This window comes from Trachemys scripta, chromosome 10, assembly GCF_013100865.1.
Source record: "Trachemys scripta elegans isolate TJP31775 chromosome 10, CAS_Tse_1.0, whole genome shotgun sequence".
Taxonomy (NCBI): domain Eukaryota; kingdom Metazoa; phylum Chordata; order Testudines; family Emydidae; genus Trachemys; species Trachemys scripta.
This window is the reverse complement of record NC_048307.1, coordinates 2979599-2995550: the sequence shown is the minus strand read 5'-3', so window position 1 is coordinate 2995550 and position 15952 is coordinate 2979599. Positions and strand designations below refer to the sequence as shown.

The 15952-nt window shown below is 43.1% G+C and overlaps 1 protein-coding gene across 1 annotated transcript; it reads left to right on the top strand.

Annotated features, from left to right (window-relative positions):
- The first annotated feature begins 64 nt into the window (after window positions 1-64).
- Window positions 65-14717, top strand: E4F1 (E4F transcription factor 1). Its single transcript, XM_034784243.1, has 14 exons — window positions 65-236; window positions 2443-2594; window positions 2690-2789; window positions 4259-4464; window positions 5111-5231; window positions 5566-5718; window positions 6238-6401; window positions 7333-7560; window positions 7871-7973; window positions 8971-9188; window positions 10001-10199; window positions 12040-12200; window positions 12607-12669; window positions 14280-14717. The coding sequence occupies exons 1-14, from the start codon at window positions 80-82 to the stop codon at window positions 14625-14627; spliced, it is 2373 nt and encodes a 790-aa protein (XP_034640134.1). The 5' UTR covers window positions 65-79; the 3' UTR covers window positions 14628-14717.
- The last annotated feature ends 1235 nt before the right edge of the window (window positions 14718-15952 follow it).

The window sequence follows — 15952 nt, the reverse complement described above, 5'->3', positions numbered from 1 at the left end:
CCTTCCCTGTGGCATGCGGCCCGTTGTTATGACGACACGGCCGTAAAGCCGCCATCTTGGTGGTGCGGCGCGTTGCGACATGGAGGCCGTGATGGCAACGAGCGCAGGGCCGGCGGGGCTTACGGCAGCCACGGCCGGGGAGCAGGAGGGGGCGGCGGCGGCCGCCTCCAGCCCGGCCCAGGCGCCCGCCGGCCCCACCGCCTTTCTCAGCCTCCCGGCGCCCTTCAGCGAGGAAGGTAACGGGCCTGGGGCGGGCCCGCTCCCCGCGCCGGGGCCTGAGGGGCGAGCGGCCTGCTGAGGGGGGGGCGCGCTCCGGGCCCCTCCCGGGGGCGGGGGCCTGGTCAGCGCTGGGCCCCCAGAGCGCCCCTGGCCCGCCCCGGCCTCAGCATCCCCGGGGAGCCGCGAGGGCCCAGGGTTGTGTCGGCTCGCTGGGCCCAGAGAGGACGGCGAGGGGACCTGGCTTTGCCTGGGGCGGGACCCCACCGGGGGTCGCGAGCTGTCAGCCTCCACCCCAAACCCTGCTTTGCCTCCAGCATTTATAATGGTGTTAAATATATTAAAAAAGACTGTTTTTAGTTTATAAGGCGGGGTCGCACTCAGAGACTTGCTATGTGAAAGGGGTCACCGGTCAAAAAAGTTTGAGAGCCGCTGGACTATTGCCTGCAGTCCTGGTCACCCATCTCCAAGAGGATGTTGCAGAATTAGATGGGATGCAGAGAAGGGTGATGGAAATGATGAGGGGCCTGGAAAAACTCTCATCGAAAAAGAGTGAAAAAAATTGGGGGTAATTTCCCGTAGAAAGGAGGACATGATAAAACAGTAGATAAAATGAGAAATGTTCTAGTAGGGGCAGATAGGGAACTTCAGTTCTCCCTGTCATACAACACAACAAGAGAATAGTCAACTAAAATTTAAAAATGGCTAATTCAAAACGGAAAAAGGAAATATTTTTTCAGGAAATTCATATTCATTGCAATAGGAAGCTGTTGCGGACAAGAATTTAGCCAAATCCAAAAAAAGGACTGGACCTTTGTATGAATGACAGTGTCCAGAGTTACGTGAGTTAATGCTAACAACAAATTTGGAAGGGATATTAAACCTCATGCTTCATGGTGTAAACTAATCTCTAACTAGTAGAAATCTGGTTGAGAACTAATGTGGGGGGGGGGGACGGGGGCAGGGGATCATCTCACCTTTGCCTGCTGAGGTGTTCTTACACCTTCCTCTGAAGGATCTGATGCTGGCCACAGTTAGGGATGGGATACTGAAGTAGCTGGATCTCAGGTCTGATCCAGTATGGCCATTGCTATGTTCCGAGAAATCAGCTCTAGACTCTAGGGCAGGGGTTCTCAGACTTTTGTACTGGTGACCCCTTTCACATAGCAAGCTTCTGAGTGTGACCCCCCCCCCCTTATACATTAATAGCACTTTTAAAAATATATTTAACACCATTATAAATGCTGGCGCCAAAGCGGAGTTTGGGCTGGAGGCTGACAGCTTGCGACCCCATGAGGGGTCCCAACCCCCAGTTTGAGAGCCCCTGCTCTAGGGCCTGGTCTACACTGGGGGGGGGGAAGAGATCGATCTAAGTTACGCAACTTCAACTACATGAATAATGTAGCTGAAGTCAACGTACTTAGATCGTACTTGTATCGACTTACTGTGGTGAGTTGACTGCTGCCACTGCCGTCAACTCTGCCTGCGCCTCTCCCCAAGCTGGAGTACAGGCGTCGTCAGGAGAGCGCTTGGGGGTCGATTTAATTGATCCTTGCTGGATCGATCGCTACCCACCGATCCGGCATAAGACATACCCTTAAAGTCCTCTTCTAAAGGCTGTCTCTTTGGTTTTATTTCCTGATTAAGGCTTCCTATCCCTTTTCAGGTTTCTTAGGCAGATAGTGAGGATTAGTGCTGATTGAGGGAGATGCTGTAATGGGCTATGTAGTAAGGCAGCTTTGTAAATTTTCACTCTCTTGGGGATGAGTAACTCCACTTTTGGGGGGGCAAGGAACATGTCACTAGATTTCTTTTTTAATATCATCCTCTGCTCTGTTGTCTGAGTTGGTAAATGTTCATGATCCTTTTGCAAGACTTCACAGTGTTTATGTAACTTGTCTTCAAACTTGGAGCTCCTTATCTTGTTGCTGCTGGCTGTGACCTGTCCAACCCGTGTCCCTGTGATGCATAAATGCCACGGTGTTGCCCCTTAAGCAAATTAACATCACAGCCCTCTACAGACCCCAAAAGAAAATACTGCTGTAGGAGCAAAAATGTATCTAATGGGTAAACAGTCCTCATTCTTACACGCTCCAATTTCAACTTCCTCTCTTCATATTGTAGGAGATTTAGTAGACTGGGTGGCAAAGGGCTATTGTCATACAGTCTAAAACACCGTGTATGTTAACTTCCAAATCTAATAATTTCTTACATTTTAAATTGCAGATGAAGATGATGTTCACAAGTGTGGTCGTTGTCATTCTGAGTTCACCTCTTTGGAAGAATTTGTACAACACAAATTACAAAAGATCTGTCAACGAACTCAAGAAGCCATTACTGCCACATCAACAAGTCTTCCTAGCCAAGAAGTACAAAAGGTGACAGCCATGTCTCAAAATAATTAGAACAATAATCTAACATAAGCGAACATCAGATACGATTTTAACTTTTCCTACTAAAACATCTGTTACAGGAGGTTGTTCCTTCTGTTGAGGAGTCCATAACTGTTGCTCATATAGTTGTTGAAGCATCTTCAATAGCAGAAGAAATCAGTAATGCATCTTCTATAGTAGGTAAGTTGCAAGGTCTTTATGTAACTGATGTTACTTTAGTAATCTATTATTTAGTCTATTGCCTTACTGTAAAGGTTAGTCAGATAGAGTTGCATTGTAAATTTGAGTTGTGCCCTCACTAGCTCTGTAAGAATTTGATTTCATAGTCAATACTGTATGCTGTCAGAGTTGTTTTAGCTTCACTCTGTTGTGTAGATGGGGAGAAACAGATTTTAGGTGCTTTTTAAGCAATGAAAATGTATACTAGTTTTCAGTTAATAGCTTCTTTTGCAAATTCCAGTTTTTAGGGAGTGTTAACTTTAATACACACATCTTCTGGTCTGAAAATTGCTATGTGTACACTTCCTAAGAAAGCTTTGTGGATAGAAGTTCTCTAGTACATCACAAAAATGACCTTGACTCTTTTAGAAATAACTTGGATCTTCTGGAGTGAATTCTAAAATGGAGACAAAAATTGTAATTGAATAAACTTGTGTATGTAGGTCCTTGTGTGGCGATGTTAACTCTGCAACTGAATATGGTTTCTCAATAGAATTTTAGATTTTAGTTCAAATGAAGTCACATTAAATTATTAATCAATGTCCATAATAATTAGTAATGGAAATATTTTCTCTTGTTAAAATAAAGACTTTAATGTTTCTGAAACCTTACTTCCATTATTCATTTCTGCATGTATTCATTTTAGTAAATTGATAGGTCCTCTAGAAAAAATATAAATTACAAAATACTTTTTTCTATTGAAGCTGTACCCAGTTAGAAAGTTTTAAATGAACTCTTTCCCTGTCAGTTTTCCATTTAGTCCATAATCACTGCATCCCTGTCTAATGTGGTTTGGCAGAGGTACAACGTTTTGTTTTAGTGTCTCCGCCGTGTAACTGATTTTGGCTTGCACTGTATTGCCTGTTTTCTGTACAAAATAAATCCATGCTGCAGGGGAATTGACCAGACCACCTAGTTACAGGTCCCTTCCAACTCAATTGTTTGTGGCATTTACTTTCAAAGGTTATGTGAGAGGACATCTCTGCAGATTAAAGGCCTTGTTGACTAGTCTGGTGGTTGACAGTCTAACACATTGTCTCACGTAGGGATCTGTGTGGGGCTCCTGAGCTCTGGGGTTGGTAGAACTAAGGAGGGAGCATGCTAAATCTCCACAACTATCATGATGAGTGGAAATCCTGCAAGGCACCTTTCCAACTCTAACTTGAGTATATTTATTATGTATTTTATTTAGATTTAAAACTCCACTTCAAAGAACATCCATCCTGAGCTCTAACACCTTTAGCATGACTTTGAAAACGCAATAAAGAGTTCCATAACCAGTCAATATTGACTTTGGCATATACCATTTGTGTTTGGTCACCTGCTTTTCTTTTCTTTCCACGACTTGATATCCTAAAAGATTGACTCCATTGAGTCATGTCAACCTGTGTTATGTAAAGAATGTAGCTGTCTTCATATCATTTTCCCAGGTAGTGGGCACATCAAAGAAGTCATTGTCACAGGAGAACAAGTTTTTGAAAACCCAAATGGCCAGATTGATGGTGAGATCACTGAAGGGCAGGGCAGTCCCGATGACATGGAACAAGATGGCTCCACAGAGCTGATCAGGGTTAAGCTGCTGGTTAATAAAGAAGGTCGATATGTGTGTGAGTTATGCCACAAGACGTTTAAAACAGTAAGTTATGGAGCTGGTAGCTTTACAATTTACTTTTGTATTGTTCATATTATCAAATCTTTTAGCACAGTTGTGCATCATGATCTCTTCAGACTCGATAGAAAACTCATTTCCTAATACATTATCTTATTTGGAGATTGACCTCATTTCAAAACTAGTGCCAGTCAGTCAAATTGGACATTCGTGATAAAGCTTTAATTGCTGTCTAAAAGGAGCTGCCATACTCGATCACACCAATGGACTATTATCTTTATCTGGTACCCTGTCTCTGATAGTGGCCAGTGAGGAAAGTGTGAAACCTCTATAATGGACAATCATGGAATAATCTGCAGGGGAAGCTGCTTCTTAACGGTAGTAACTGGCTTAAGCCCTGAAGCAGGAAGGCTTATATAACTTATGTAGTTTTGCATTAGGCTGCATTCCAACATGTCCATTATCCTCACTTGTAAATGTAATAATACAAGCACTTCTTTAATCCTGGTAATGGCTGGAACTTTGTGCTTTTTGTCAACATTCTAGCAGTTCTACAGTTACATTTTTGATTAATAGTGTGAGTGTTCTTGAATGTCTTTGATTTTGTTGAAATGTAAAACAATTAATAAAGGAGCATTTCTACCAATTTTTTAAAAATCAATTCATTTTCTAGGCCAGTATCCTTAAAGCTCACATGATCACTCATAGTAGCAGGAAGGACTATGAATGTAAATTATGTGGAACATCATTTAGGACAAAGGGGTCTCTCATTCGACACCACCGGCGTCACACAGGTAAGATGCTGTCTGTTTTAGTATAGTGGTTCCTAATTGCTGGACTGGGCTGTACTTGGCTCCTCCATCTTGCCTTAAGTGATGAGCTGAAATGCTCCACTGTTTTCCACCTTGCACTGAGCTGAATGCAGTCTAAATCCCTGTTTCAAAAACTCGTGCCGTTACAGATAGTGCATGTAATTGGATGGAAGGTAGTGGGCACAGGCAATTAAACTTGCTCCAAAAGGTTGGGAAGAGCTGTATTCAAAGTATGTTTGATCAAGTGAAAACTCTTGGATGGCGTCAATAGAATTTGTTTGATGTAATAATTCATGCTTTCTCTTACTTTGTCAAGATGAGCGACCTTACAAATGCAAGAAGTGTGGGAAAAGCTTCAGGGAATCAGGAGCTTTGACACGGCATCTGAAATCTTTGACACCTTGCACCGAAAAAATCCGTTTCAACATGAGCAAAGAAATAGTTGTTAGCAAAGATGAATTGCCAACAGGTCAGTGAAATAGCAAATGTATGTCATGCATCAAACAAAGTGTAGGTCACGTGACATTCCTGGCATTCAAATGACCTTTTCCTCCATATTTTGTGTGTATGTGTAGTGTAGTGTGTGGCATCTGGCTCCCATTCTCTAGAAAGAAACAACTACCTCTGGATAGGTAGCCAACCTGTCAATCCAGAGTGATCATGGACAGAGGCATGCCATGGATGAGTAAATACGGATCATAGATGGAAAGATTTATTTGAGAATCTGGCACCAAGACCATTATAATCACAAAATTGACATGGAAATCAGTGTTGAAATTTATCTATCTGCAAAATGCTGGATGTCATTGTATGGAACAATGCTTGAAAAGGATTACACATGTTAAATGCAAAAAAGCAGTCCTTCAGCCAGAGGTTAATATTTCTAGATACACACTGAAATAGAATTAAGTCAAGTGGCTGTAAATAGGGTTTAGCTTCATACTCAGAACTAGACTGGTTGTTTAATCCTGTGCTTCTTTTCTTGAAGAATCTTGTAGTTCAAACACAGAGGCTGTTTCACCTATAGCAAGCGAATCCATTGAGACTCCTGTGATTCACCTATTAACAGATGCAAAAGGCAATGTCCTGCACGAAGTCCATGTCCAAATGCAGGAGCTTCCTGTTGTTGATGCAAAATCCTTGGATCAAGAGGTGAGTGTTTGTTTCTGTTGGATACCCTTCACGTATTTTATGCAAAGAAGCAGAATTGCTATTCCTTGGTCGGGGCTCTTGAGTTGGAAGGCAGCATTGCTCACTTAAATTCCCCTTACCATCAGTTCCAAGGACAGGCTCAAATGGAGAGGACTTACTCAGGAAGGTCTGCACAGGGCTTGTATAGACTAATTTTAATTCTGTTGTGTTCAGTAGCTACCTTTCCTGTAGAACTTCAGTTCCAACACTAGATGGCAAACATTTTAAACTCATTTGAAAATAACACACAGCTCATGCTGCTGACTGGTTCTTTACAGGACTGACAATGGTAGGGCATCTGGTTGTCAATATATTCTCTTGCTTGGGGAGAAACAAAAGTCTGTGGTGCTACTAATGTCTTATTTACTAACATCTTAACTTTGATGTGACTATGAAACTTAAAAGAAGCTAATAAGCCAGGTGTAAATAAGGGTGAGGATGCTTTTCCTGTCCAGGCTGTGAAACTGATCTCAAAAGCACATAGGAAAATAGCCTGCAAGTTCAGAGAAAATAAATGGCTGTGTAGGTTACCTGAAAAGGCCATACTAGAGCATCTGGTAGTGGAGTTTACAGTCTCTGTTGTAAAATCGAAGTGATCTGTCATGTATCTGTATGGGATCAGTGATGTCTGGTATTATACTTGAGTGACCTAAAATGGCCATATTTTATGGCCACTCCCTGAGGTTAGACTCCAAGTGAAGGGCTAGAAAGTATCCCTTCAACTCCAGTTTCTCAAGCTCTAGGACTTCTCCAAAGCAGACACATCTCTTTTGCTTTCTGGTATCTGAGATCACAGAACCGGTCACCCTGGTGACAAGCACTGGAATACAGAGAGTTCTGTTGTCTAAAAGGCTGACTTCAAATCTGCTGTTATCTATTTGATTTTCTTTAGCCATCAAATCCCAAGGAACTACCATGTGAATGGGAAGTGAACAATGAGAATTTGCTGAGGCAGGCCATGAGGAATTCTGGGATTGTGATAGAAAAAGTCACTGTGGAGGAGATGCAAAAATCAGATGAACCTGGTGTGGCTGCTACAGAAGAACTAGAAAACGAAGAGGTGGAAGCGGAAGAAGAGCAGTGTGGGGAACAGTGTGTTGAAGTAGAGCAAGTAGAGACTGTATGTTTGCATCATGCGCTTTTATCAATTAGCTTATATTTTCTTTTCTATAGGAAGTACATGGGCTGTTAGGAATCACATGTGATCCCCTTAGGCATTGGCTTCAGTGTATCTACACTTCTAATATTTGTGCACTATGTATCAGCATAGTGACCAGCAGAGTGTAATATTTTTTGTGCGTTAGAACTTGCAGTGTCAGCACCATCTGCTTCTTTGATAACTTGATTTTTCTTGTGTTTAAATCAAAGCGCATTTAGCTTAGTGCCTTTTCCATACAGAATTCTTATATTATGATATTTAATTTCAATAGACAGATACAGAAACAAACGGATACAAAAGTTATGTTTGCCCTCACTGTAGTGAAGTCTTCAGTGGGTCTGTTTCCCTTGAAATACACATCAAAGGACATTTAGGTAAGCCTACTGCACATGCTGTTCTCTAAAATGTACATATCTGAACTCTTTGTGTAGCATTTGTTGTGCAAACTTTATCCCACAACTGCATGCAGATTCAATTAGCGTTTAAAACACTAACGGAGAAATTAAGGTCAGAACAACTGAGAAGAGACTTCCCCTGAGATCTGAAAGTGATGTAAAATCTAGGTTAAAAAATGCAAAAGCAGCTCCATATTTCAGGAGCTGCAGATGTGAAAGCTTTTGCATTGCGGGGGAAGTCTGTGTGGAAGGAACATGAGAGCTGGATTCTAGATGAGCAGGGAAAAGATTGAAGAGAGACCAGATCTGTGAGTGGCTGGAACAGCTCCTTGATATGCTTTAAAAGCAAACAAGTACAATTTTGAGCTGGATCCTGTAAGAATAGGCAGCTAATAGAATTATGAGAGAATGGAGAAGACCCCATATTTGTTATCCATTGTTAATGCTTGTATTGGAAAAATCATTCGCTCTCTTCGCCACTAGACTCCAAGGAGGGTACAAGAATGGCCTTCTGCAGAAAGTCTTTCATTTTAGTCACATAAAAGGTACAGCACAGTTAGCACCAGGACAAACGTTCTTGCTACATGCCTGCACGTTGCCTTGCTGTGGAGGGAGTGCTACTAAAGATGGGGGGACAGATGGACTTCAGTCGTCTTGGCTCTGATGCCGCTGACAAGTGCAAATTGTGGTGATCTTTGATGTGGGCAGAAATACTGGGAACTGGTTTGAGACAAGACCTGTTTCATGTAAGACCCAAAAGAGCCATTTGATAGTACCAACAGAGCCATTATCAACCTGGTCTTTGAACCAGGGCTCTGAAGGGGAGAAGCACCACATCATCTTACATTAACTCCCCTGTGCCATCTAGTCCCTCTGGTCAGACATGCTATAACAACGTTACTACTTTGGTGCAATAACAGTTTCAGAATTCCTTTGTGCTGCTGTTGCCTATGGTCTAAAATATGTCTCCCTCTAGGTTACAAAGTGTTTAAATGCGAGGAGTGTGGTAAAGAGTTCATGAAAGGCTACCTGTTGAAAAAGCACCAGGAAGTGCATGTCAATGAGCGGCGCTTCCGTTGTGGTGAGTGTGGCAAACTCTACAAGACCATCGCGCATGTGAAGGGACACAAGAGGGTGCATTCAGATGAGCGGCCATATTCCTGTCCAAAGTGTGGCAAGAGATACAAAACAAAGGTAGGTGCCTCTTTCCAAAACACTCTTGCCTGCAGATCTTTCCTCCCCATAATAATGCTCTGTGGAAAGTTAACAGGCTTTGTCTAACAGGGAAGTGACAAACGCTTAAAAAAAAATTGTAAAATTGTTTTAAGATCCGGTGATACAATAATGAGGGGCTTAAAGTGAGGGGTAAGACTCAAACAAGCTTTGGAGAAAATTCCCTCCTGTTCTGGATGGACTGTCTGTGCTGCAGGGGATTGGTAAGGCAAATAGTTTAGCAGGTTTGGGGGGGCGGAAATTAGTCATTATGTGAACTGACTTTTTCTTTGCCAAATATGACAGTTAAAAGATATCAGTTGCTATGTACAAGCATGAGCTAATCACCTCTGGGGAATGAAGTTTGCCTTCAGAAACGGTACGATGCAGTTACCGCTGAAGTGCTAGGCATAGGCTGTGGTTAGCACACTGAACCAACGTCAGCCTCACAGACATTCTGTAATGGACTCCTCATGCATTGTAGGGATTGCAGTTTTGGTCTGTTTTATTTTAGTTAGCCATCTTCAGCTGTTCCAGGAGAACTAAAGGATCCTGGACTCTACCATTAAATACAATGGCCTTGCAGTTCATCTCTAAGTAGGGAAATAGTGGGATCTGTTTCCCTGTTCAGGAATAATCTGTAGTACCTGTGGCAGAGGAATATTCCTGCCTTGGTGGCAAGAAAAGCTCAAAGGGGTGTCTGCTCCGAAGTCAGAGCTATAATACTCCCTGGGAGAGGCTGTTTAAGTGGTTTGTTCCTATCACTCTTCCATCGTATCCACTTTCTGCTGCAGAATGCCCAGCAGGTTCATTTCCGCACTCACTTGGAAGAGAAGCCCTACATCTGCCAGTTCTGCAACCGGGGCTTTCGGGAGAAGGGCTCGTTGGTTCGTCACATCCGTCACCACACAGGCGAAAAGCCATACAAATGTTACAAGTGTGGACGTGGGTTCGCAGAGCATGGCACTCTTAACAGGCACTTAAAAACCAAAGGTGAGATAGGGAGGCATCTATCTACGGTGGGATTCTCTTGTGGCTTAATTTGGACCACCTGCCCTGCTATGGCTGAATCTTAGTGATCATTTTGTATGAATCTGTGTAACAGTAAACTTCTCAGATCTGTGTGGCAGCAAGGCCTGCTCAAGTCACACTAAGCAAATTCAGTGGCTGATAGACCAGTCTTGTTTGAATGGGCTCTAGCTGCCTTTCCCATAAGCTGTTGATGGTTTCCCTGCAGTTGAGTGGCATTAAAAGCTGCAACATTTATTCTTTAAACTGTTAAACAAATCCCTTCTACATTCACCCTTCCAGCCAAAAGCAATTCTGATCAGTAAGAGAACTGGTTTATGGATAACAAGAGCGGGTCCATTCATCTAGTAGAAAGATAACGAAAAATCATTGATGTGTTAAGTCTGACAGAGGCAAAAACATTGAGCTATCTGCGTTTCAAACTCCAGCTTCCATGATCTGTAAAATGCAGTGTTTGGAAGGGGAGAGAGCCTCTCTCCCATGCAGTTTCCACCCTGAATCTCACAATATGGGTTTGGCTATTTTGTCCTGTAATTGTTACATTCTCCAAGGCTTTAGGTGAGGCCAGAAAAAACAGGTGTCTTCATAAACTAATGCAAGTTCACCTGCCTCCCAACAGAAAAAGGATTAAAACACAACAGAAGTGCCAGGTGCCAACAGTTGCTTACATTTTGTGTTCTGTAAAATTAAATGCGGCAGGTAACTACCCTACATTTGTTTTTGGTTTCTTGACAAGTGAAATTGTCCATTATCTTACTGCCTTTTTCTGTGAAATGCCACAAAGGGGTGTGCTGTGTCTAGTTGAAGCTGCTATGGTCTGCTGGGCAAATGCTAATATTCAGAACACTTGCAAATAAATATTGACGTGGTTGATGGGATCAGCACCCATTGAGAGAGACTACTTGTTATCTATACTAAATGTGTTCTAAAATCATGTTGGCCCGTAATGCTTCTAGAGAAAAGTTACAGCTTTGCTAGGAATGTAAATATGCTGAATTGTATGCTGGTACAATGGCCTGGCTGCTTGAGGGATGTCAAGGAATCTTGGGTCTATTCTCAGGGGTGAAAGTAACATTAAGCACTTACTGGTATGGAGGCCTGGCTCTGGGCCCCCAAAAGGGGCAGGGCAGGGGGTCAGCCTCACCCAGCCGCGCTGTCTGGCCCGTGCTGCCTGGGGCTCTGGCTGCTGCTGCAAGCCCTGGGCCCTTTTAAATCGCTGGGCCCGGGGCAGCTGCCCCTTTCCCCCTGTTGGCAGTGGCCCAGGAGGGGGCAAAAGTGGCAATGACAAAGCACTGCCATGGCAAAGGACCCTCCTTAAATGTCATTACCCCTTCCCCCCCACCCCGTTGGCAGCTGTGCCTATAGGGTCCCTACTGGCAGGACTGCTGATAGGGTGGGGGCAAAAGGGGCAGCAATGTTAAAGCGCTGCCACAGTAGCGCTTTAACGTCAGCTGCGTCACAGGCTGGTACCGGCGGCCACTTCTTACTGGCCCACTTTCACCCGTCTATTCTTACACACTTAGGACTTTGAAAGTCTTGCCCACTATTTGATTTAAGCACTCAAACGCTTATGTGCCTAGTAATTCCATTGTATTATTGGTTAAAGTTGAGGCTGGATTCTAGTCTCAATGTAGCAAGTCTTCTTGGAGCCTAAAGCTTGGGGAGGAAGATTACATAACTGCTGATAGCTTCCACCCAGCAGTATCCCATAGCGTCTCCTTAGGTTGACACAATGTTAGGTGGGACCTAGCATTTGATTCTGGGTATGAAAATCCTTGTTTCTCCTCATTCCTGAAACGTTCAGGTGGTTGCCTTCTTGCATTGAAAGAGGTTGAAGATGTGATGGTTTCTGAGGAAAGTCAATCAGCTGACAACTTAGCGGCAACAGTTATTTCTGAAGATCCTCATACTGTTCTAGTAGAATTTTCTTCAGTGGTGGCAGATACTCAGGAATACATCATTGAGGTAATAAACCACTATACCAGGCTGGTAGTAACAAGTGGATAAGGAAGGGGAGACGGGAAGAAGGGCTTGTGTTCCACTGAAACCTGTGCTGTAACTAAATGTGCATTGCTCACCTGTAATGCAATAAAGAGGGGAGAAGAGTCCATCAGTCCCCAGGGTGCTATCGTGAAAGGATGCTGAGTCTCTGCTAAGAGCGGCGCACCCTGCATCCCTTCTGAGTAACTCGTGTTAATAGGGCCTGACAGGAACTACATCCAGCTGCCTCCTGGAGAAATACAGGTCGTAGCAGCAGAGGGAGAACAGGAAGAATGGTGTGGGAGGGAGCCCATGCTCCTGGGGTGACGCTTCTCACAAACAGGATCCATTATAGCATTCTTTAGCAATCTTTTGCTTTGTCTCTTTCCAGACTGCTACTGAAGACATGGAGACCAGTGAAGCTACTGAAATAATAGAGGGAACCAGACATGAGGTAGGCTGCCAGTTTTGATGCTCCTTTCGGACCCTACTGTTAAGATGAACATACAGGGCCTGAAAGCCACACTAAGTATACCAAAACCCAGCTAGCTCTCCTTCTCTTCCCCCCCCCCCCCCCCCCAATATGTAGTTTTGCAGACTGGGCTTTATGACCCAGCACAAAATAGTGTACATATTGGATAAGTGGCGACTTCACATTAACACCGTAAGATCTTAATGAAACTTACTGTTCTCTTAAGAATGCCACCACGTGAACTAAAACAAAAAAAATCGTAGTTGGAATGAAGGAGTCGAATGGTTAAATTTGATTCAATTCTGGTTGGAATCATCAATATTTAACTCTGCAGTTTGGTTCCAGTTCAAATACTAACATAAAATGATAGCTGAACTTGTTACTGAACTACTTTGAAGTTGTTTGAAGCAGTTCAGATATGTTTCCTGTAGGTTAATGTCTCACACTTATGCTTGCACTGTAACTCCTAGCAAAAGAATACAATATTTTTCACTGTAGAAAAATTTTTAAACCAGTTATTTGCACTCACTAGTACAACATCCTCCAGACCTCTGTCAGTCATATTTGACTGTTAAGGTTACAAAAGCTGGGACTAAACAACAGGGAATAGATCACTTGATTCCCTATTCTGTTCATTCCCTCTGGGGCACCTGGCATTGGCCACTGTTGGAAGACAGGATACTGGGCTAGATGGACCTTTGGTCTGACCCAGTATGGCCATTCTTATGTTATGTACAAAATGAATTTCAGGCCAGAAAATACCCTTTCTACACTGACTTGCATAGGAGGAACAAGCATTCCGCAGTAGGTGGTTGAGGTGTTCTGGAAGTTGTAGTTCTTTCCCATAACTAGTCCTATCTAGGCATAACAGCCAGAACTATCAATACCAGAACCCTTCTCTCCCATTCTTCTCTTCCACTGGCTTCCTGGGAAGTGCAGTGGCTCTGCCTCCCACCCTCTCTCTAGGTTTGAGAGAGAGAGATGTACCCTTCCTTAGCACTCCCAAAAGAATACAGAGACGTCCCTCAGCATTTGATTACCAAACCTGTTTGGAATGAGTTACCAGTTTAGGGGTTTTTTTGGGTTCAGTTCCAGTTCACTCAGAAAACCTCTGAATCAGTGTTCAGGTTTGGGTCAGCTCCCTGGTTGGAACTGCAAAGTTAAAGTGAGAGGTTGGCTAGTCTCCTGCTGGACACATCAGAAACAATTGTGGTTCATCTTTCTTAAGTTCTTAGACTGAGGCCATCATTCTGGTATTTAAAAACCTGGAATGTGTGACATCCTCAGGCTAGTTTTAAACAGTTTTTAAAAATAACTTGTCTTGACTTCATTATACAAACTGCTTTCTCAAATACCAGCAGTTCTCTAGTGAGATGTGATGTACTCCAGCTATCTCACTCACTAAGATGCTATACCTTCAATAAATATTTGAATTCATCTGAACCTATTTAGTAGGTTTTTAGTGAGGTAATACAAACAATTAGACTGCAGTTACAGTTGTAGCAGGGCAGTAGTAAGCACAATACACTGAACAAGAGGAATTGTTGGATTATTAATGATAAAATAATTAAATAACTTTTTTCTTAACTTAGGTTGACAGTCACATTATGAAGGTCGTGCAGCAAATAGTAAATCAAGCAAACTCTGGCCACCAGATCATCGTGCAGAACGTTACAGTGGCAGAAAACTCTGAAGTAACTACTGACACTGCAGACACTATCACCATAGCAACACCAGAAAGTCTTACAGAGCAGGTTGCCATGACACTGGCTTCGGCAATTGGCGAAGGAGCTGTACTGACGACAGAGGGTAGCATTGAGACAGAAGAAGCAACTGTGACAATGGTTGCATCAGAGGATATTGAAATAATGGAGCACGTAGGAGAGTTTGTGATAGCCTCCCAGGAAGGGGAGGTGGAAGTTCAGACAGTGATTGTCTAGGGGCCAACACATAGTGAATGGCAGACCTTAAAGCAGTGGTGGGCAACCAGTGCCCCATTAGGGTAATCCCCTGGCAGGCCGCGAGACAGTTCATTTACATTGACTGTCCGTGGTTCGCCATTCCCAGCCAATGGGAGCTGCGGGAAGTGACACCCAGCATGTCCCTGTGGCTTCCCGCAGCTCCCATTGGCTGGGAACAGCGAACCATGGACAGTCAATGTAAACGAACTGTCTCACAGTCCACCAGCAGATTACCCTGACAGGCCGCAGGTTGCCCACCACTGCCTTAGAAACAAGTGTTTTTCCACCAGGGCAGGAAACAGGCTCACTCAGCACTAAAAGTTTGCTATTCCAGTTGCTTGGGAGCAGGAGAGAAACTCGTTAAATATATAGGGCAACACTTTATAAACTGAAAGTGGTATAAATTAAGACATTATACATCTTTGTTTTAAAATGGAAATGCCAGTACTATAAAGACCTCTGCCTAGCTTTAAGGTGCAATAAGTGACTAACAGTCTTAATTCAGACCGTCTAACTTTTTGTACAGCTGCCTCCAATAAAGGAATATCCTTTGCAAAGCATTTACCTCAAACCATGGGCCAGTAGTGTTCTGGTATTTAAATCTCAACTTAAATGGAAGCTGTCTTGCTCTAAGAGAACCAGATTCATAAATAACTGAAGAGTTTCTGGGCAAATTTACCACTGATGAAAGACCATGGTTTCATGCCTTTCAACCACACTACTTTAATCCTCTAAGGCATAGTAATGTAGGTTTATCTCTATCACAGACAATAGCCTTTTTTATAAAGAACTCTGACAGAATGCATCATAGCTTTGCAATGCTCCACAGGTGGCTACTCAGAGCTAACCTTTTCATGTGTGAAGCCATATTGTACAAGATTCTTTTTTAACCATATACAGATTTTTACGTGCAGATTGTAAATAGAATACATTTTTTTAAAAATAAAATATTTAAAGTTATTTATAGTTCTAGTATGTCTCCTCTAGTGAACTGATCACCAGAACTACCCTGAAGAATCTCTGCAAGGAGAAGGGGACATTTCCCCCCCTAAATGTACAACTTTAAAAAAATATTCACTGAGGGTAATTTGAACTTGTCTTCAACTTAGTGCCTGAAGTCTTGGTGGCACAATCCCTCATAGGTTATGAGGTTTCAAACAAAACTAGGGCTTCAGAAAGCCACCTCCTGTTTTATTCACTCCTCCCCGCCAGGGTAATTAGCTTAACGTTCTAGACCCTATGGCTCAGATCCACGATGGTATTTAGACGCCTAACTTCCAATGAAACCCATGGAAGTAAATATC

Bases quoted from the DNA above. Each gene is read 5' to 3' on its own strand.
- E4F1 (XM_034784243.1), top strand. From the start codon at position 80: ATGGAGGCCGTGATGGCAACGAGCGCAGGGCCGGCGGGGCTTACGGCA. The intron at 237-2,442 runs GTAACGGGCCTG...TTTAAATTGCAG, and splicing joins GGCGCCCTTCAGCGAGGAAG to ATGAAGATGATGTTCACAAG. The intron at 5,232-5,565 runs GTAAGATGCTGT...TACTTTGTCAAG, and splicing joins ACACCACCGGCGTCACACAG to ATGAGCGACCTTACAAATGC.